At 44.4% G+C, this 21,191-nt stretch overlaps 1 protein-coding gene across 10 annotated transcripts in view; it reads right to left on the reverse strand.

Annotated features, from left to right (window-relative positions):
- Window positions 1–21,191, reverse strand: part of TYW1 (tRNA-yW synthesizing protein 1 homolog) — a 312,384-nt gene that overhangs the window by 163,492 nt on the left and 127,701 nt on the right. For all 10 annotated transcript variants that reach the window (XM_074390723.1, XM_074390726.1, XM_074390719.1 and 7 more), the window contains 2 exons: window positions 17,715–17,892; window positions 4,226–4,361 (listed from right to left, as the gene is read on the reverse strand). In XM_074390723.1, coding sequence (XP_074246824.1) covers window positions 4,226–4,361; window positions 17,715–17,892 — 314 coding nt within the window. The remainder of the gene's footprint in view (window positions 1–4,225; window positions 4,362–17,714; window positions 17,893–21,191) is intronic.

Here is a 21,191-nt window from a genome sequence, read left to right on the forward strand (position 1 = left end):
CCTAATCATAGTCCAGCAGAAACATATCTGGTCACATTGCTGATAAAAGTTTACTGCTAAAAGCTGGCAGTATTTTCCTGTATAAGATGTATTTCTCTTTTTTAAAAAAAGAACTATCTGACAAGTAGCTATCGCAGACGGAAATTGAAGCTAACACATTTTTTCCTCTGGTATCTTGATGGAATTGGTTTTTAGCCCACATACTCAAGTACCAATATATTTTTCTCCTCGTATTCAAAAGGAACATTTTGACAAAGGATAAAAATCTAGAAATGTAAACATTATACTTGCCAAGAGTCAAAAACAAAATATGCTACCTTCTACTTTGGGTAGTACTAGATCAGAAATGGGCTGAAAATCTTGGGACAAATCAAATTTTTTTGTTTATAAAGTTCAAGAAACACTCTTCAAATGCCTTTCCTTGCCCAGGCATATTATAAAAGCCTAATCGAATAACAGAAGATAACAGTATGGATGTCCTAATTAAAATATCTGAAATAGCACTTTCATTTATAGTAATCCGATATGAGTTTTTATTTTTATTTTAATATATTTATTTTGAGACAGAGTCTCACTCTTGTTGCCCAGGCTAGAGTACAGTGGTGTATACCTGGCTCACTGCAACCTCCGCCTCCTGTGTTGAAGCAATTCTCCTGCCTCAGCCTCTGGAGTAGCTGGGATAGAGGTATCTGCCACCATGCCCAGCTAATATATATATATATATTTTTTTGTGGTATTTTTAAAAGTAGAGAAGGGGTTTCACCATGTTAGCCTGGCTGGTCTTGAACTCCTGACCTCAAGTGATCTGCCTGCCTCAGTCTCCCAAAGTGCTGGGATTACAGGCCTGAGCCACCACCCCCCAGCCAGTATTTGAGTTTTTAAATCTTCGACCCTAGCTAATACATATAACTACAAAATATGCGTTTTAAGTGTTAAGCAACAGTAAAACAAATCTTGCTTAATAGCATCTACTGTGTCTTATAAGATAAGACATTCAGAAGGAAATAACAGCTTAAGTCAATTTAAAGAAAAATTGTTAAGAGCAGCCTCCTGCCACAGATATTCTCCTACAAGGCAACAAAAATGACACAAGAACAAGAAACAAAAACTCTTAATTGCAACAAAATACTCAGAAAGCAACTGCCCTAATGTGTGGGCATTTACCCAAGGATGCTTTCCAACAAGAATTACACAGAGACGATAACGACTTCTATTTAAGATGCTGCAAAACTCTGTCTCTAAATAAATAAATAAATAAATAAATAAATAAATAAATAAATACATTCTGACTTTTATGCTATGTAAATCCAAGACAGCTTAGAAATCAAAGTAAGGCCTTTTTTCGTTTCTTAAATAACATCACTAGTAATAACAAATAAAGGCATAGATTTAACTTCTCAAGCATAAAACAGCAAAAAACCCACAAAGATTTAAACACCTGGAGAGTTGCTAAAATGCATATGGTAGTCACAAATCTCTGTTGAGTTTCCACCCATTCTTTCTTTTAAGAAACATTTCGGCAGGGTGAGGTGGCTCACACCTGTAATGCCAGCATTTTCGGAGGCCGAGGCAGATGGATCACTTGAGGTCAGGAGTTCGAGATCAGCCTGGCCATTATGGCGAAACCCCTGTCTCTACTAAAAATACAAAAATTAGCCAGGCATGGTGGCATGCACATGTAATCCTAGCTACTGGGGAGGCTGAGGCAGAAGAATCGCTTGAACCCAGGAGGTAAAGGGTGCAGTGAGCCAAGTTCATGCTACTGCACTCCAGCCTGGGCAACAGAACAAGACTCCATCTCAAAAAAAAATAAAAAGAAAAAAGGAAATATTTATCAGGCCTGGAGGAGTGGCTCATGCCTATAATCCCAACACTTCCAAGGCAGGAAGACTGCTTGAGGCCAGGAGCTCAAGACTCTCTCTGCAAAAAATTATTTGGGCATGGCAGTATGTGCCTGTGATCCCAGATACTTGGGAGGCTGAGGTAAGAGGATCGTTTAAGCCCAGGAGTTGGAGGCTGTAATGAGCTATAACGGTGCCACTGTGTTACAGCTTTGGTGACAGAGCAAGACCCAGTCTCCAAGAAAAATATGGAAACATTTATGAAATACTGTGCTGTGCCTGACATTGTGCAGAATTCAGACATAAGTAAGGAATACAGATCAGGAGAGAGCAGCTAAGACAAACCAGAAGAAAAACAGTGTTTTTTAGCAGATATAAAACTTAGAGAGGGAGAAAGGTGCAGCTAATTGTAATAAGAAAAGACTTTGCAGTAAAGGTAATAACAAAACTGGGTCTAGGAGGTACACAGAATTTCTACAAGTCAAACAAGGGAAAGAAAGGACACTCCTTCCCAAGTCTGGGGAGACAGTAATCAAATCAAAGACTCAGAAAGGAGAAGGTAGTAGCCAGGTGTGCGGAAGTGGCACGGAAGCAGGGAAGCACGGCCTCTCTGTGGAATACGGTGAAAAAGGAGCCAGGAAATGCACACTGGGGCCAGACAGCCAGGGGTTAGGGATGTCAAAGCAAGCGCTGGGCACCGGAGAGAAGGGAAGTTTTCTGGGACAGTGACTCCCCTATCTGGCTGCATACCTAATGACACCTGGGATGTCTAACAAGCAGATTCTCAGATGCCATGAGGACCAGAAAACTATCATTTTTTTTTAAGCTCCTGGGGTGATTCTCATTATCAGTCAGATGTCAGGAGTGCACAAAGAATGCTTAGAAAAGTGACAGAAAGGAAGCAAGGAAGGAAGGAGGACTGATGCAAGAGCAGAGGCAGGAGGTTACTTTAGATGAAAAAGAAATGGAAGGTAAGCTTGCCATGTGAAAACACACAAGAAGAGCCAAATGTCTGCAGAAAAAGATACTCAATGTGAACATTCTGAGGCTATTGATGGCTTAGGAAATTTGGTTCTAGAAATTCACGAAAATTACCTTCATATTTAAACATATACTATTTGCAGGCTTTTTTTTTTTTTGAGATGGAGCCTCACTCTGTTGCCCAGGCTGGAGTGCAGTGGAGCAATCTCGGCTCACTACAACCTCTGCCTCCCAGGCTCCAGCAATCTTCCCACCTTAGCCTCGTGAGTAGCTGGGACCACAGGTATGTGTCGCCACGCATGGCTTTTGTGTGCGTGTGTGTGTGTGTGTGTGTGTATTTTTTTGGTAGACAGAAGGGATGGGTATGTGTGTGTGTGTGTGTGTGTATTTTTTTTGGTAGACACAGGGTTTTGCCAGTAGCTGGGACCAGAGGTAGGTGCCACCACGCATGGCTAGTGTGTGTGTGTGTGTGTGTGTGTGTGTGTGTGTGTGTGTGTGTGTATTTTTTTTGGTAGACACAGGGTTTTGCCATGTTGCCCGGCTGGTCTCAAACTCCTGACCTCAAGTGGTCTACCCATCTTGGCCTCCCAAAGTGCTGGGATTACAGGTGTGAGCCTCAGATTACACGAGCCTGTAGACGCCTATTTTAAGATGGCTGTGCACAGTCTGCCCTCCATATCTGTGGGTTCCATTTCCACACATTCAACCAACAACAGACGAAAAATATTTGGAAAAAATAAAACAATTAAAAATCACACAACTATTTAAAATGCAGTGTAACAACTACTTACATGGTATTTACAATATACTATATATTATAAGCAATCTAGAGATGATATAAAGTATATAGGAGGATATGTGTAGGTTATTTGCAAATACTGTGCCATTTTATTTTGTTTTTATTTTCTATTTGTTTTTTTGAAACAGAGTCTCACTCTGTCACCCAGGCTGGTGTACAGAGGCATGATCTTGACTCACTGCAGCTTCCACCTCCCAGGTTCAAGTGATTCTCCTGTCTCAGCCTCCCGAGTAGCTGAGATTACAGGCACGTGCCATGACAACCAGCTAATCTTTGGTATTTTTAGTAGAAATGGGGTTTGACCATGTTGCGTCAGGCTGGTCTTGAACTCCTGACTTAAAGGCAAATGATATATGTTAAGCATTGTGCTACAAACTTAAGAGGAACTCAATAAATATTTATCAAATAGTAAATATTCAAAGTTCCTTGAAGAAGGAAGTCTTTAAAAAGTTGAAAGTTGTATTTCACTTTTTTTTTATTTTAAAGAGAAAAGAAGAGAAAGTACCTCAGTTCTTTTCTTTCATCTTTCCTTCTTTCATTCTTTTTCTTTTAACTTCAGTACACACCTGAGGGTTATTTATTTTTAAGACATCATAATTCTTACCTTCGCTGCCAAGGCTTTTAAACTGTCAAGGAATCTCTGCCAGAAATCCTTGAAGAGTGGGCGGTCGATTTTCTTCAGACTCTCTTTGGTGCTGGCATCCACACTGACATACAGCTGAGTAACTGGCTTCAGGTTCCTTAGTAAATTAAAAAAAAAAAAAAAAAGAAAGAAAGAAAGAAAGAAAGAAAACATATTCCTCTATCAGGCTTTCCATAATGTAAAACTTGCAATCTATAATAGATATAGGGATTAAACATTTCACTGGGTCTAGGCACTTCCACTTCTCCCCAACAGACTGAACTAATGATTTTAATAATATGACAAAATGGGATGGCCTCTGGTTATTATTATTATTTTTTTGAGACAGAGTTTCTCCACGTTGGTCAGCCTGGTTTTGAACTCCCAACCTCAGGTGATCTGCCTACCTCAGCCTCCCAAAGTGACTGGGATTATAGGCCTGAGCCACTGCGCCCAGCCAGCCTCTGGTTATTTTTTAAATGACTGGAAACAATCCCTAATACACTGAAAACAATGAATTACTTAAAATTCAATGTAAGAATAAAGTATGATCTAAGTTCAGGTCTGACAACACCAGCCCAGCACAATTAGAGGGGCTCTCTGATCTCACTTTCCCACCCACATATTCTGCCAACCACATGGGGTCTGCACGGCTAGGCCACCTCCCTCCATCCATTCACTGATAGAAATCCTCTAAGGGGCAAGAAGGAATCCCAAAAGCTCAGGCCTTACTCGAAGGACACAGAGTCACGCCTATGCTTCCAAGAGTGGGAATGGGTTTCATGTCACCCCTTGGGTGGCAAACAATGACCCATTTGGGGAACTCTAAGCAGTGCGGACCTAAAACAGCAGCAACCTCGTAATCACACAGAAGAAAAAAAACGCAGTTTCCATCAACACCACTCACTCTCCACTTCTCTCAAATTCAAATTCACTGCTTCATTTCATGACTTCATTCCTACCTACTAGATTTCGAGGAGGTCCTTCTAGTAGGTCTTTCCCCAGCCCCAAGCCCCAGACAGGGTCTCATTCTCACCAGGCTGCAGAGCAGCGGCGCAATCACAGCTCACTGCAGTCTCAACCTCCCCGGCTCAAGCGACCCTCCTATCTCAGTGTCTCAATGGGATCACACGCATGTGCCACCATATCTGGCTAATTTTTTAAATTTTTCTGTAGAGAAAGGGGCCCCACTATGTTACCCAGGCTGGTCTGGAACTCCTGGGCTCAGGTGATCCACCTACCTCAGCCTCCCAAAGTGCTGGAATTAGCAGTGTGAGCCACTGTGCCCGACCCTACTAGATTTCTTTTTTTTTTTTTTTTTTTTTTTTTTTTTTTTTGAGCCGGAGTTTCGCTCTTGTTACCCAGGCTGGAGTGCAATGGCGCGATCTTGGCTCACCGCAACCTCCGCCTCCTGGGTTCAGGCAATTCTCCTGCCTCTGCCTCCTGAGTAGCTGGGATTACAGGCACGCGCCACCATGCCCAGCTAATTTTTTGTATTTTTAGTAGAGACGGGGTTTCACCATGTTGACCAGGTTGGTCTCGATCTCTCGACCTTGTGATCCACCCACCTCGGCCTCCCAAAGTGCTGGGATTACAGGCTTGAGCCACCGCGCCCGGCCGTAGATTTCTCTCAAGTTATACATTAAACCTAGACTGCACTTTTTCTTTTTTGAGGCGGGGTCCCACTCTGTCACCCAGGCTGGAGTACAGTGGAGTGATCTCGGCTCACTGAAACCTCCCAGGTTTCAAGACTCTCCTGCCTCAGCCTCTTGAGTAGCTGGGATTACAGACGGGCCCCACCATGCCGGGCTAATTTTGTATTTTTAGTAGAGACGGAGTTTCACCATGTTACCCAGGCTGGTCTCAAACTCCTGACCTCAAGTGATCCGCCCGCTTTGGCCTCCCAAAGTGCTGGGATTACAGGTGTGAGCCACTGTGCCCAGCCTAGACTATACTGTTTCTAAAGCCTCTCCCCTTCTCCCTTCAAATGGTTCTCCTAATTCATTCTCTTCAGTAAATTTAGAACTAGAAGAAAGAAATGCCCCCTTAATAATCCTCTGATCAAATTCTCCCAATATTCTTTTTCTGTAACGATTCCACAATTTATTCCAGATTGCCCCCTAGAAATGTATGCATTTTTTCTTTCAAAGTCCATGCATTTTTTAAAAATGAAGATACTGTTCGCATGCCATATAATTCACCACTTTAAGATGGTTTCTGTGCTTTATATATGTATCAGCAGCAGCCTTATCAATCTTTGAGTGTAAGATCTTGAAGAGCAAAAATCCTATTTTTCTTTTTATCCAGCCACACAGGCAGACACTAAAGCTACTTTTTAGGAGATATTGTCAGTTTCGGCAGACAAAATTTTTAAGGGAATATAGGCCAAACAGATGCTTGCAATGATGTGGCTTAGTGCCACGTAGAAAAGTCAGAAGTGTCTATACTTCTATTCACTTTCACTAAAAGTGGAGAGGCTCTGACCAAATGTGGGAAAGCAGTGATGAAGACACTGGCAGGCTCTCGTGCTCTGACGCCCCCGCAGCACCGATGTACTAAGGGAATCCTTCAAAGTTCAGGTAACGGGTCACGCCTGAGCAAAGCACATTATTACTGGAAATGTAAAACAAAAGCATCAGTAAAAACGGCATTCTGTCTCATCACTCCTTTGCTGGGCACCTCTTTAATAAAAGACAAGCTATGCTTCCTTAACTGGATTTTTCTTTTACCAAAAAAAAAAAAAAAAAAAAAGACGACTATCTTAATGGTTACTACTGGGTATCATCATCTGACTAAACAGGACTTTGTCAAAAGCTTCCTGATGTCAAATGAGAAGTGCCCTGACTTTTTCTATGCTTCCATAACTGCTTAAGACTATGAACAGTACATTCCAAAGGCCACACTTCTTTTATAAACCTCTGTCATTTACAAAATCGGAAGCCCTGGACACTGGCACTGCCAGGAAGGAACTGCAGTCAATACTAGACGTCTGAGATGCTACTCCAAAGGAAGTCCAGAGCTCTTCTGCCAAGGAGCAGAGGCAGAATGGAGAAGAGGAAAAGGTCCCTAGAATTCCAGAGCTCATGGTGAAGAGCTCAAAATTAGCAAAGAGACCTTCGGGGATATTTGCCGAGCTTTAGGGACCTTATTTCTGTCTAGCACTGGTCTCTATTCACCCAGAAAAGACAATGAGGGTCGCAGGAGGATCACTCACCTGTCTCTTTTCTACACGGAGATAACAAATGTTCCCCAAAAGCAAAAGAGTCTTACATCGTCAAAATCATCATAATTCTTCCTGTATTGGAGGATCTCACGGCACTGCTGGGAGTCATTACAAAGGATATCCTCCGCTCCCCAGAAACAGAGACAGTATTTAGGACAGACAGCATTAAGCCCAATCATCTGTAAAAATGCCTAAGGATTCTTGACGTGAGTATTGTAAGGACCCTTGGTCTTAATTTTAAATCTCTGAGTCAAGCATTATCATATATAAAAATGTGCCGAAGAACATAAAACCCCGTCCCCCTGTTGCCTTTCTGTAGAGACCATCAGGCCTTGTTCTATCTCCTGAACCTTGGAAGGTAGACTGAGGCCTGACAATATCTGCAGAAAGAAAAAAAAAAGAAGAGACATTTACGTTTGTTAGAAATCCAAGTAAATAGTGGCTTTGAAGCTCTTCCTTGGGATAAAAAAAATAACCAGAGTGACCCAAACATCCAGTGACATTAAAATCTAAATCTCTAAGACAATCTGGGGCTTTCAGAGCAAGCCAAATAGCTCAGGAGGAAGTGAGGAGGAGAGTGAATGAGGAGGAAAGAATTATTTACCACTCACGGAGCCGGGCACACTCTGCTGTGTGCTTTACTCATCAGTTTAGTTCACTGAATCATCACAATAACCATGCAGTTGCTACTTAGGCCCATTTTAAAGATGATGAAGCTGAGGTTCAAGAGGCTAAGTAATGTTGCTAGGATCTATAAATAATAAGCATCAGGGCAGGCACGGTGGCTCACACCTGTAATCCCCAGCACTGGGAGAGGCTGAGGCAGGCGGATCATCTGAGGTCAGGAGTTCGAGACCAGCCTGGCCAACATGGTGAAACCTTGTCTTTACTAAAAATACAAAAATCAGCCGGGCATGATGGCGGGCGCCTGTAATTCCAGCTACTCAAAAGGCTGAGGCACAAGAATCGCTTGAACCCGGGAGGCAGAGGTTGAAGTGAGCTGAGATCACACCACTACAGTCCAGTCTGGGCAACAAAGTGAGACTCTATCTGAAACGAAGGGAGGAAGGAGGGAGGGAAGGAAGTGGGGAGGGAAGGGGGGGAAAGGAGGGAGGGAGGGGGGAGGGAGGAAGGAAGGAAGGAAGGAAGGAAGGAAGGAAGGAAGGAAGGAAGGAAGGAAGAAGGGAGGGAGGGAGGGAGGGAGGGAGGGAGGGAGGGAAGAAGTGAGGGAGAAAGGGAGAAAAAAAGAAAAAGAGTAAGCGTCAAGGACATTCAAGCCCAGAGATGACTCCAGAGCCTTTCTCCTAACCCTGCGCCATGATGGCAAAACCCACAGTATGGCTGTGTTCAAGTCACAGCAGTTACATGTAACAAACAGTATTCCATTCAATGAAAAATCCAAGAGAAGACGGACGATCCGTGACATGCAGATTCTGACTGCAAAGCCCTAAGAGAAGCCAAAACAACAAATTCTCAGGAAGAAATTCTGAGAATTCCTTTCACACATGGGCTTATCGGCTTCACTCAACAGTCATGCAGGGGCTGCTGTGAACTGGACACTGGGTCCGAGAGGCTCAGCCCTCAACACTTCCACTCCGGAGGGAACAGAAGCTGGGTGAGAGTCTCACCACAGGCTCAGTGTCGTGACTCAGGTGGGGAAAATGCCAAGGGAATAAATGGAGCACTGAGCTGGTCTTGCGCGGCAAAATCGTGGAAAAGATGTAACAAGGTCAAAGTCAAAGCTGATCTCGGAAGGACACAGAGGTCATTAGGAAGATAATGAGATCACTTCCAGGGATGTCCAAAGCGGAAGAGCCAAGGCCTGCCGCTGTGAGCTGCGGCAGGATAAAGGAATCACGAGCTACCCCCCACGGCTCTAACATGATGAATGGAACTGGGTCTGCCTGCAGCCAGGTCTCACATCGCGCCATGGTCAGGTTTGGCTTACTGGAGATTTATGTAGCCAGTGACACCATCGGATCAGTGCTCACCAAAGTGGCTCCAGGGTGACAGATGGATTAAAAGGCAGCACAGTGCACTGCTCTGCTACTGGCTCCCCTGTGTCCCCACTTATCACCAATCCAACAACCTCCTAACCACAATTGTAACATCCAAAAAGCTCTAAAAACAGAAAAGTTGTTTTTCTGTTTGGAGACAAACTCACTTGGAAGGAAAATCTGACTTACAAGCCTGTTTGTCTTCGTCACTTTTCTTCTTCTTCTTTTTTTTTTTTTTAAGACAGTCTTGCTGTCACCCAGGCTAGAGTACAGAGGCACGATCTCGGCCCACCACAACCTCCACCTCCCGGGTTCAAGCGATTCTCCCATCTCAGCCTCCAAAGTAGCTGGTTCTACAGACATGCACCACCAAGCCCGGCTATGTTTTGTATTTTTGGTAGAGATGGAGTTTCGCCATGCTGGCCAGGCTGGTCTTAAACTCCTGACCTCAGTTGACCTGCCTGTCTCAGCCTTCCAAAGTGCTGGTATTACAGGTGTGAGCCACCATGCCTGGCCTAATTTTTCCATTTCTGTGAATAAGCATACTTTACTATAGAACTAATTACACGTGTGTGGCTCTACAACAGTATTTTATGAAACATCTGCCTCAGCTTCCCAAGCAGCTGGGAGTACAGGTATCCGTCACCATGCCCGGCTAATCATTATTATTATTATTATTTTAGTAGAGATAGGGTTTCACCATACTGGCCAGGCTGGTCTGGAATTCCTGACCTTGTGATCCACCTGCCTCAGCCTCCCAAAGTGCTGGGATTAGAGGCGTGAGCCACCGCGCCCAGTCTCTTGTGGGTTTTTTTTTAAAGTAAAAACTAGACTGTTTAAAAAATTTTATTTATTTTTTGAGGCAAGGTCTCACTCTGTCCCCCAGGCTAGAGTGCAGTGGCATGATCATGGCACACTGCAATCTTGAATTCCTGAGCTCAAGCAATCCTCCCACCTCAGCGTCCTCCGTAGCTGGGACTACAGGCATGCACCAAAAGACCTGGCTAATTTTTAAATTTTTGTAGAGACAGGGTCTTGCTTGTTGCCCAGGCCAGCCTCAAACTCCTGGCCTCAAACAATCCTCCTGTCTCGGCCATCCAAAGTGCTGGGATGACAGACATGAGCCACCATGCCTGGCTATTGTTTTAAATAACGTTAGTGGCAACTCTGGAAATCAGGTACCTCTCAACCCAGGTTTGTGTAGTTTGGTTTTGGGGATATTGTTTTGATTGTTTCTTGGTTTTCTTTTGCTGTTGTGTTTGTTGTCGCTGAAATAATTTGGTAAATTCAATATTCATTGTTGTGTTTGGCCTCTGAAGTTTCTGTTTGGTTAGCTTAGCGGTCAGCTCATGCATGGAGAGAGATGTCCTTAAATGCTTCCAACTGGTAAGCCTCCCAGCCTTTGATGAGGGGCTCTGTGTTTTTGTTGGGGGACGCTTTCATCACTCAGGCAGGTGGTCTGCAACTCTGGCTTGGTTTTCACTGCCTGCTTGCTCAGGAGGAGCTAAGGGCACAGGGTCTTCTCAAGTCTTCTCTGGCATACCCACTGCCCTGATCACATGAGTGGTGTTAGATTCCCAGGAATACGATGGAGCTTTTCAAAGTCCCCCGTGACAGCTCAGGGACCAGCTTTTCCTTTTACATTTGTTGGTGAGCTTCTTATTTGCCCTAGCCATTACCACCACTTCAGGCAGCTTTGTGAAGCTAAAATGATCATCTATAATTGTTTACATGAAACATCAGAGGAAGGCTTTTTGTACCAGACAAACTTGAGTCACTTCAAAGACAACCCGTGTGAGAGGAAGTTTCCAGGTATGCCATACAAGTCATACAGAATGACAGTGTTCCGGGAACAAGACTTTGAAGGGGTCCCCACTCTGTTCTGCTCCCCCCACTCCCATAGCTGCCAGGCTGCTGGTTTTCACTGTGGTTGTGAGCTGCTGGTTTTCAAAGCTGCTTTAAGAGCTAGGAAAGTGAGAACAGAATAGAACAAGTGAACATCACAAAGCTCCTGCTCTTACCAAGATGCAGCCACTTTTTCATAAATAGATGCTGCTCACATTGCTGTGTGCCTTTGTTTAATTTCCAAAGGTAAGAAAACGTCTCTTGTGACCATTTTTGCCACAATTCTCATTGTTTTCAGGGAGAAACAGGCTTTTTAAGGTCTGAGCTCTGCTATTTCTGCTGCCATCCAACCCACATACACATATTTTGTTTTCTTACCTATCATCATTCATCAATGTATTTTCTATTTCCACTGTAACTTCTTTTTGACCCACAAGTAAATAAGAAGTGTACTGTGTATTGCTTAAATTCCAGCATATTTTAATTATTTTTTGGTATTGATTTCTAGTTTAATTTCATTGTGTTCAGATATTATGCTCTATGTAATTTCGACACTTTTTTGAAATGTCTATAATGTTCCGCAAATGGCCATTTGGAAATTTTTCTGTGAACAAGTTCTGTGCTCTTGAAACTATCCAGACCAGGCACAGTGGCTCAGGCTTGTAATCCTAGCACTTTGGGAGGCCAAGGCGGACACATCAACTGAGGTCAGTAGTTCGAGACCAGCCTGGTCAACATGGTGAAACACCATTTCCTTTCAAAAATCAAAAAAAAAAATTGGCTGGTGTGGTGGCATGCACCTGCAGTCTCAGCTACTATGGAGGCTGAGTTGGGAGAATCACTCGAACTCAGGAGGCAGAAGCTGCAGTGAGCTGAGATCCCACCACTACATTCCAGGCTGGGCAATCGGGTGAGATCCTTTCTCAAAAAAAAAAAAAGAAAACAAAATCTGTACTCTAAAAGTTTCTGGTTGGAATGCTCTATTTCTGTCACATAGGTTAAATCCGGTTTATAGAGGTTCTCTAAAAGATGTGGGTGAATGTCTCAGCAAAAACTAAAGAAAACAAAACACAAAGCAAACAAAGTAACAGATACACAGAACCAGCAGAAGAAAGAGAATAAACTTCCCGCATGGTTTCAAGGAAGAAGGCGTTCAAAAGTAAAGGGACATACAGCTGAAATCTGGGGGCAGGGGGTGTCGTCAGCATCACCGCACAGGGAAGTGTGCAAGAAACGACTCCTCGAGTCTTCTGTCGCAGCAACGACATCAGCTGTGAGCCTTCTCTCTGACTGCAAAGCTGAATGCACAGATGGTGCAGTGTTCTAGAACAAAGTTCTAAACTCGTAGGTCTACAGGGACCAAGGAAACAACGTGAGTCAGATAAGCCACTTTTAAGGGGAGGGGAAAGTTCTTTGTGTATCAAAATGCAGACTGTATATGAAGCACATAAGAATATTCTCTCCTTATTCAAAGTGATAGGTTTTCTTCCATTTTTCTCGGACTATGTGGCCTCTCAGCCTACCTTTCATTATTTCACTTTGTTAGAAATGGTGACAGGAATTTCTCTGCTCTAAGAAAATCCACCGCGCAATTCCCCTGACAGGTGGCCGAAGACACCCAGCCTCAGGGCTGAGGAGAGAGCAAGGCGGGAGGCACACGGGAAGCTGAGAGGAACAGGGCTTCCTGGATGACACACCTACGCCTTGGCTCTTGACAACTTTTGCCAGATCACCTTCTTTTCAAAAGTCCAAAGTCCAGATTTTATATAAAACCTCTTGATTTCTCAATGTTGGCTCCAAAACAAGGTGTTAGACATGATGTAGGAAAAGCAAACCCTACTTGTTATCAAGTGCGGGTTTGAGACCTCTGGGCTTCAGGAGAAAATGGATTGTGTATCACCTGAGCTATTCACATAATTATAATCATCATCTGAGTTCCTGAAGAACGCTGAGCCCCAGCAGGTTCAAGTTATACTCCTTGACGAGTGTGGTCTGTTGTGCTGTATGTGGACTACAAGTATGGCCATCGACTCCTCCCGTCCCAGCACCCATGGGCCCCTGCCTCTGGATTTGCGTGCTTCTCACTGACCTGAAGCTCCGCCATGTGAAGTGAGCAAATGTGATACAAGCAAAGGCTTGAAGGACGCTCGTGCACTGAGGTTTGCCCCCCTCGCTGATCTCTGAAACCCTGGCACCCTGTGATAAAGTGCAGCATAGCTGCTGAGGGATGAGAGGCCACATGAATAGAGGCCCCCGGGTCCCAGCCTAGCCCATCATCAACCACCCAGCCCTGACAGATTCATCCACTGAGCAATACTGAGACAAGCAAAGCCACTCAGGGCCAGAAGACTTTCAGGCTGATCTGCAGTTGTGAGCTAAATACATGATTGTGAGTTAGAGCCACACATTTTGAGGTGGGTGGCTGCAGCAAAAGAGAGCTGACATATGCTAAAACGTATCAGTATGTTCCTATGAAGATATGGCTTTTCTCCTGTATAATCACCACCAGGCCTACTAACATGAAGTGTGTTACACATTCTTGTCACTTTTATGAACCTCTGTTTTGACAAACAAAAGCATAAAGCTACTCAGAAAGCAAAAGCTTTCTCATTTGCCTAAGGTGTTTGCTTCCACTCAGAAACCACAACCATGATCTGGCTCTCCCATAAATCCTGGAGGACCACTCACTGTGAAAACTCCTCTCAGGGGCAGAACTGTCAGTAAAGAGTCTCACATAATTTGGCTCTGTCCCCACCCAAATCCCATGCTGAACTGTAATCCTCGATGTTGGAGAAGGGGCCTGGTGGGAGGTGGCTGGATGATGGGGACTTTGCTATTCTCGTGACAATGAGTGAGTTCTCATAAGACCCGGCTGTTTAAAAGTGTGTAACACATCCCCCTTCTTTCTCTTCCTCCTGCTCCGCGGCGTGAAGATGTGTATGAAGATCTCTCCTTCGCCTTCCACCATGACTGTAAGTGTCCTGAGACCTCCCTTGCCAGGCTTCCTAAACAACCTGCAGAATTGTGAGCCGATTAAACCTCTTTCGTCACAAATCTCCCAGTCTCAGCTCCCTAAAGCAATGCGAGAACAGACTAACACACAGTCACGTATGCTTTGGAGCTGGAGGGAAGACTGAAACTCTTTTAGGAAAAGGTTTAGTACCCTGAAAAAGCCGCCAGCCTGAATATAATGCAGACCAATTGACAAAGTCAAGACTCCCCTCAAAAGATACCAGAGGATAGGTGGTACTGCAGTTACTTAGAAAAAAATTATTTTTGAATTAAAAAAAGTAAAAAATCAATAGGCCACTCAACCACCCAGAGAACATTATTACCTCCTGCTGTATGTGTAAGGTCAGAAGCCCCTCCCAGGTTTAAAGTAAACCTGTTGAGTGCTGAGCCACCCTTCCTGTTGCCCTCCTCTTTCTTTAATTTTTATAGTGTGCTCAAAGATGAAACGGTTGTAAGAGACTCAGCTAACAGCTGAACTGTATGAGCTGACTTGCTGTATAGAATTAGCATTATCAACATTAAAGGAAACTTACAAAATATATGTTCTATTAGTTCATCTACAGCCTTATTTTTCTGAAAGAAATTAAGACACCAGAGACAAATTACCCAGTATTTTGTTTCCTCCTAATTCACAGAAATAAGGAAGATTATTTCCTCTTACAGAACTTTTTCTATTTTCTCTTGTGATATGGGGGTCGGCAGGGAGAGTCTTTAGTTTAATTCAGAGAGGCCTCAAGTCCTGAAGTATTAGTTTAAAAGTAAAGGCTATCTCAAGACTCTCTCGTTTCACTGCTCTATAATCCTGAGTGTTTGAAACTTGTGGTCTTATGACACGTCACAGTATCCAGCATGGCAATTCTTATCATTCTGTTTTTGATGTTTTTTTCTGGGTAATTCAAATCTTTCATTGGGAAAACGTGGGAGCAGGAGGCTGTCTTACACTTAGAACCTCCTAACATTTGGGCACACACATTATTCCCAAGCCAGGAGGACTGCTCTGTTTCAGAAAAAGGTAAACTGAAAGATTACATCCTCAACGCATGTCTACCGGACTCCCATTAGAGGAAATTCTTCCCATCTCCTAGCAGTAATCTGTGGCTCTCAGGTTTGTTCTTCTCTTTCTGAATACCTATTTCAGTGGATAAGAAAGACATGCCCCCTTTTTCAGATCTGCATCTAAAATGGCTACTTTCTACATATCCTGTCTTGTGCCAGGGAAGGACATAATGTAAAAAATACAACACAATTTCCATGCCTATTCCCTGAAGCACAGCACACTTCGTATTAGGAGCTTCAAGCAGGCTTTAGAAATCCAGTAACGTAACCTCCATTTCCTAAGCATTCCTTCTTTCTTGACGATTCCCGACAGAGTAAGCCCGTCCGCTTTTTAAACGCACGTTCAGGATCTGAGACGTTTGCTGGTCTTCCTGTTCCTCCAATCCTGCCACCTCACTCCTTCCTTTTTGTCTCCCTCCTCGTTTACCAATCAGGTTTACAAATGAGGAAACCCTTCTTTGGAACCATATGCCATCACACCTCATTTGTTTGCGAAGACGGCAATCAAGACTAGTACTAACATCTTGTCATTTTCCACGGTCGCTCTGCAGGCCTGAGAACAATCACCAGCAAGAGAGGGAAAGACTCAATTACATCTACCAAATGTGCCCAGCATTTTGCTGGACATTTTCAGGTAAATATCTTATTTCATAATTTTCCTCAATCCATGACGGCATTACCTCAACCCATGATGGCATTCACAGAAAGTAAAATTTAATAATACTTTTGGCACAACAGTGTGTGCCTAGTCCCAGTAGGACACAAAAACAGATCATTTCCCCAGAGGCCCCAGGAGACGCCTTTGATCAGCCCTCTCAGGAGTGCCCTCCCTTACGCCATCCAACCCAGCCTCATCATCCTACCACCTAAACCTAACCCTTCCTTATGAGAGCCCTCTGCCGTTATGGGACCCCTAATCCTAGCAATCAACATGGCTGGGCCTTTCAATGTAATTACCTGCTCCTCTTCTCTGCGTCTCAGAGCCCACAAGCAGGTCGTCAACCACACCCAGTAATCCTTCAACAGCATCTTTTTTTAAGACTCCCTCATTTGCGCTGACTTACTTCCTCCCTTGTAACTCTGACCTGAGCAAACACAATGATCTCCTGTCTAGGTTCCTGCTACCTCTTGTCTCTCCCATTTCATACCATGCTGGCAGACTGCTCTGCAGGAAGCAAGATCTTTCTAAAGAACTGCATTTGAAGTCCCAGACCATCGAGTCCCAACCTCCCCAACTTGACTTCCACCTGCCACTCTCTTTCACACACTCTGTCCTCTGAATAAACTACACGTATGTAATAGTTATCACAAATACCCCAACTCCGCATCTTTCTCGGGAAGTTCCTTATTAGCAAAATATAGTTTCCTACTTTCTCAAGTACCAATCCCAAACAAAGATAAAAATTAGGCCAGCCACAGTGGCTTAAGCCTATAATCCCAGCCCTTTGAGAGGCTGAGGCAGGAGGATCACTTGAGGTCAGGAGTTGGAGACCAGATTGACCAACAAGGTGAAGCTCATCTCTTTTTTTTTTTTTTTTTTTTTTGAGACAGAGTTTCGCTCTTGTTACCCAGGCTGGAGTGCAATGGCGCGATCTTGGCTCACCGCAACCTCCGATTCCTGGGCTCAGGCAATTCTCCTGCCTCAGCCTCCTAAGTAGCTGGGATTACAGGTACACGCCACCACGCCCAGCTAGTTTTTTGTATTTTTAGTAGAGATGGGGTTTCACCATGTTGACCAGGATGGTCTCGATCTCTCGACCTCGTGATCCACCCGCCTCAGCCTCCCAAAGTGCTGGGATTACAGGCTTGAGCCACCGTGCCCGGCCGAAGCTCATCTCTTTAACAATCCAAAAAAAAAGAAGAAAATTAGCCAGACGTGGTGCCAGGCATCTGTAGTCCCAGCTACTCAGGAGGCTGAGGAAGGAGAATCACTTGAACCCGGGAGGCTGAGGTTGCAGTGAGCTGAAACTGTGCCACTGCACTCCAGCCTGGGAGAAAGAGTGAGACTCCAACTCAAAAAAAAAAAAAAAAAAATTAAATGACAGCTTCTCTGGAAAGTTTTACCCTGCCTCTCCCGTTTGGAAAAAAGAAATCATTCTCTTTTTGAATTCCCCTTGGAGTTATCTTTGCCTCTATTCTTTTTACTAATGTTGTTGTCCCTAACAGAACAGATTTTGAAGGGCAGGACCATCTTCGCCTCCCAAAGCCCAACATTTGTATGTAATAAGTCACTGATCCTGTTCGAATGGATTAATGTCGATGAGTTTTACTCTGCAGTGAAGCACAGATTCAAGCACACAGATTCAAGCAGCATATCTTCACAGGCTGGACAACTCACCTGATTTCTGCAGGGAACTGTGCATTTGTCACCAGGAAACTGGAGATTTTACGCTGGTGGAGTAACTTCAAAAAGCTGTTGATCTCTGGGTACATGATTGGCTCTCCCACGAGGGACAGTGCGCAGTGCTTTACCGTCATTCCTTCTTCAAAGCGCTCTGCTTTGACACCCGGGACTCCTGGAGAAGACAGTGAAAAGGACCCAGCTACATAAGGCAGATAGAGGATGTCACTTACATTTTTCCAAAGACGATTTTATAGGGCAAATTCATTTCTGACACCAGTCAAAGAATACAAAACAAAGGCCAAAGGGCAGGGTGGGACTAGAATTATTAAATCAGAAAAATCAGTCGACGACCTCATTCTTAGTTTTGGTTCTAGTGAGGCTACAGCAATACAAGCAGGCAAAACCAGATTTGTTAGCTAACTCTTTGGAGTGCAGAGTAAGTCCCTTTGCATGATTTGCTTAGCTTTGCATTCTTTCATGTTGATCTAAGAAAATGAACTCAGAATATCTGCATAAGAACAAGCCTGTTCTAGACCAATCATGGCCCCAAGCATTCGTCAAGTATCCAGAGGTGGGAAAGCAAATGCAGTTGGTCCAAAGCTGTACAGGAGATAAAAAGAAGACCCCTATCATTCTCATCTTTGGCTTCATACTGGAGTCACAAGGAGCTTCAAATAATACTGCCGCAGTGGCTCACACCTGTGATCCCAGCACTCTGGGAGGCCAAGGCAGGAGGACTGCTTGAGACCAAGAGTTCACAACTAGCCTAGACAATATAATGAGACCTTGTCTCTACTAAAAATTTAAAAAAAAAAAAATTAGCTGGGCATAGTGCTGTTTGCCTGCAGTCCCAACTGCTTGGGAGGCTGAGGTGGAAGGATCAATTGAGTCTGGGAGGTTGAGGCTGCAGTGAACCATAATTATGCCACTACACTCCAGCCTGGATGACAGAACGAGATTGTCTCAAAAACAAAAATAGGCTGGGCGTGCTGCCTCACATCTGTAATCCCAGCACTTTGGGAAGCTGAGGCAGGCAGATCACTTGAGGTCAGGAGTTGGAGACCAGCCTGGCAACATGGTGAAACCCCGCCTTTACTAAAAAAATTACAAAAATTAGCTAGGTATGGTGGTGGGTGCTTGTGATTTCAGCTACTTGGGAGGCTGGGGCAGGAGAATCGCTTGAACCCGGGAGGTGGAGGTTGCAGTGAGCCAAGATTGCGCCACTGCACTCCAGCCTGGGCCACAGAGTGAGACTCTGTCTCCAAAAAAAAAAAAAAATACTGCCGCCTAAGTCCACCTCCAAAGAGTCTGTTTCATCAGAGTGGGTGCAAACCTGGACAATGGGTTTTATTAAAGCTTCTCAGATGGTTGTTACATACAGCCAAGGCTGGAAGCCACTGCATAAAACCAGAGGACTCCAAACCTGTCTGCACATTGAAATCACTTTGGAATCTTAAAATTCCCAAAATCCAGGCCACGGTACAGACCGACTAAACGCCAGTCTCTGGTGGAGGGCACAAGCAACTCGCAGTTTCTGAAGCTCCCCAGGTGATTCCAGTGAGCGGACAAGTTTAGCAGCCACGTTTAGTACCACTGGCACACACCACACGTGCTGAATCCTGGCTGAACACTGGAATGACCCAAAGAACTTGTAAAAATCTCAATGTCCAGGCTGTGTCCCAAACACATTAAATCAGTCTCTGGAGAGGGGCCTCGGGCATCAGCATTTCTAAAGGGATCTCCGTGTGATTCCAGCATGCAGCTTGGTTTGACAGGCACTGCTCTTAACTTAACGTAGAAGGCATTCAGAGACACACTGTCCTAAAAGTCCTTCAGTCTAACAGAGAATGTGAGACTTGTAAAGAGTGTAAGTAGGCAAAAATACACCTCCTGAGAACACATGGACACAGACGGAACAACACACTCTGGGGCCTATCAGAGAGTGGAGGATGAAGGAGGGAGAGGATCAGAAGGAACAACTCATGGGTACTGGGCTTCATACCCGGGTGACGAAATAATCTGTACAGCAAACCCCCATGACACAAAGGTACCTGTGTAACAAACCTGCACATGTGTCCCTGAACTTAAAATGAAAGTTAAAAAACAAAGGAAAAAATATGTATCTCCTTAACTCCTGATAGTTCTAAATCAATTACTTCTAGGTTCCTTTTGAAGAATACATTTTCTCCGCAGGACAGAGATTCCTCATAAAGCTTGGGCCTGGGGGAGAAGCATGTTCATATGTCTTCTCTGTCTCTCATTGGCCATCTTTGAAACGTAATTTTGTTAGCTGCGAACGGTAACTACCTTGGAGAATTTTTGTTGGGATTAAATGAGATAATGCATGTAAAGGCCTTAGCAGAGTGTCTGGCACACAAGAAACGCTCATTAAGGACTTGGTATTATCACCTTTATCCTGGTTTATGAAACGGATTAGATCCCAGTCACTGTCACCTTAACAACAACAAAGAACATGGGCAAACTGAAGTGAAATTCCACTTTTCAGTTGTGCCTCAGTGTTCAGAAAGTGATTTTATTTTACACAGTGTTCCGCCAGACGCCTACTGACTTCAATAGGGATAGCACCATGAGTGAGAGGCTGGCAAAGATTCAGAGCCAATGAACGAGACACAGGGTTTTTGTTGTTGTTTTGAGATGGAATCTCGCACTGTCACCCGGGGAAGGAGCGCAATGGTGCGATCTCGGCTCACTGCAACCTCTGCATCCCAGGTTCATGTAATTCTCCTGCCTCATCTCCCGAGCAGCTGGGATTACAGGGGCACAGCACCACGTCTGGCTAATTTTTTTTTTTTAAAGACAGGGTCTCACCATGTTGGCCGACTGGTCTCGAACTCCTGACTTCATCACTGGCCTGGCTCGGCCTCCCCAAATGCTGGGATTACAGGTTTGAGCCACTGCATCTAGCCGAGACACAGGGTTTACTGAAGGGACTCAGAAACAGAACAGTCCAGTGGCAGTGTGCTGCACAGGAGAACCACAATTGCTTGTAAAAAGCACATAGTTCAGTCAGGCACAGTATCTCAGGCAGGCAGAGCACTTGAGGTCATGTTCAAGACCAGGTTGGCCAACATGGTGAAGCCCTCATCTCTACTAAAAATACAAAAATTAGCCAGGCATCATGGTGGGCACCTGTAGTCCCAGCTACTTGGGAGGCTGAGGCAGAAGAATCACTTGAACCCAGAAAGCGGAGGTTGCCATGAGCCAAGATTGCACCACAGCACTGCATTCTGGATGACAGAGCAAGACCTTGTCTCCAAAAAAAAAAACAAAAAAAAACGTGCAGTTTATGCAGCATTTTCACTTAGTACCTTTCCCCAGCAATCTCCACTGGCATCCCTTTATTTAACCCAAAACAAAGGGCCTTGATCCCCTCTCTGACCTGCATTCCACAGGAAGGGCTAGGGATTCGGATGTTCCTCTCAGCCGAAATAAAACCTTCACAGAAAAAAA

Source organism: Saimiri boliviensis, chromosome 20 (genome assembly GCF_048565385.1).
Source record: "Saimiri boliviensis isolate mSaiBol1 chromosome 20, mSaiBol1.pri, whole genome shotgun sequence".
In the NCBI taxonomy this organism is placed as follows: Eukaryota; Metazoa; Chordata; class Mammalia; order Primates; family Cebidae; genus Saimiri; species Saimiri boliviensis.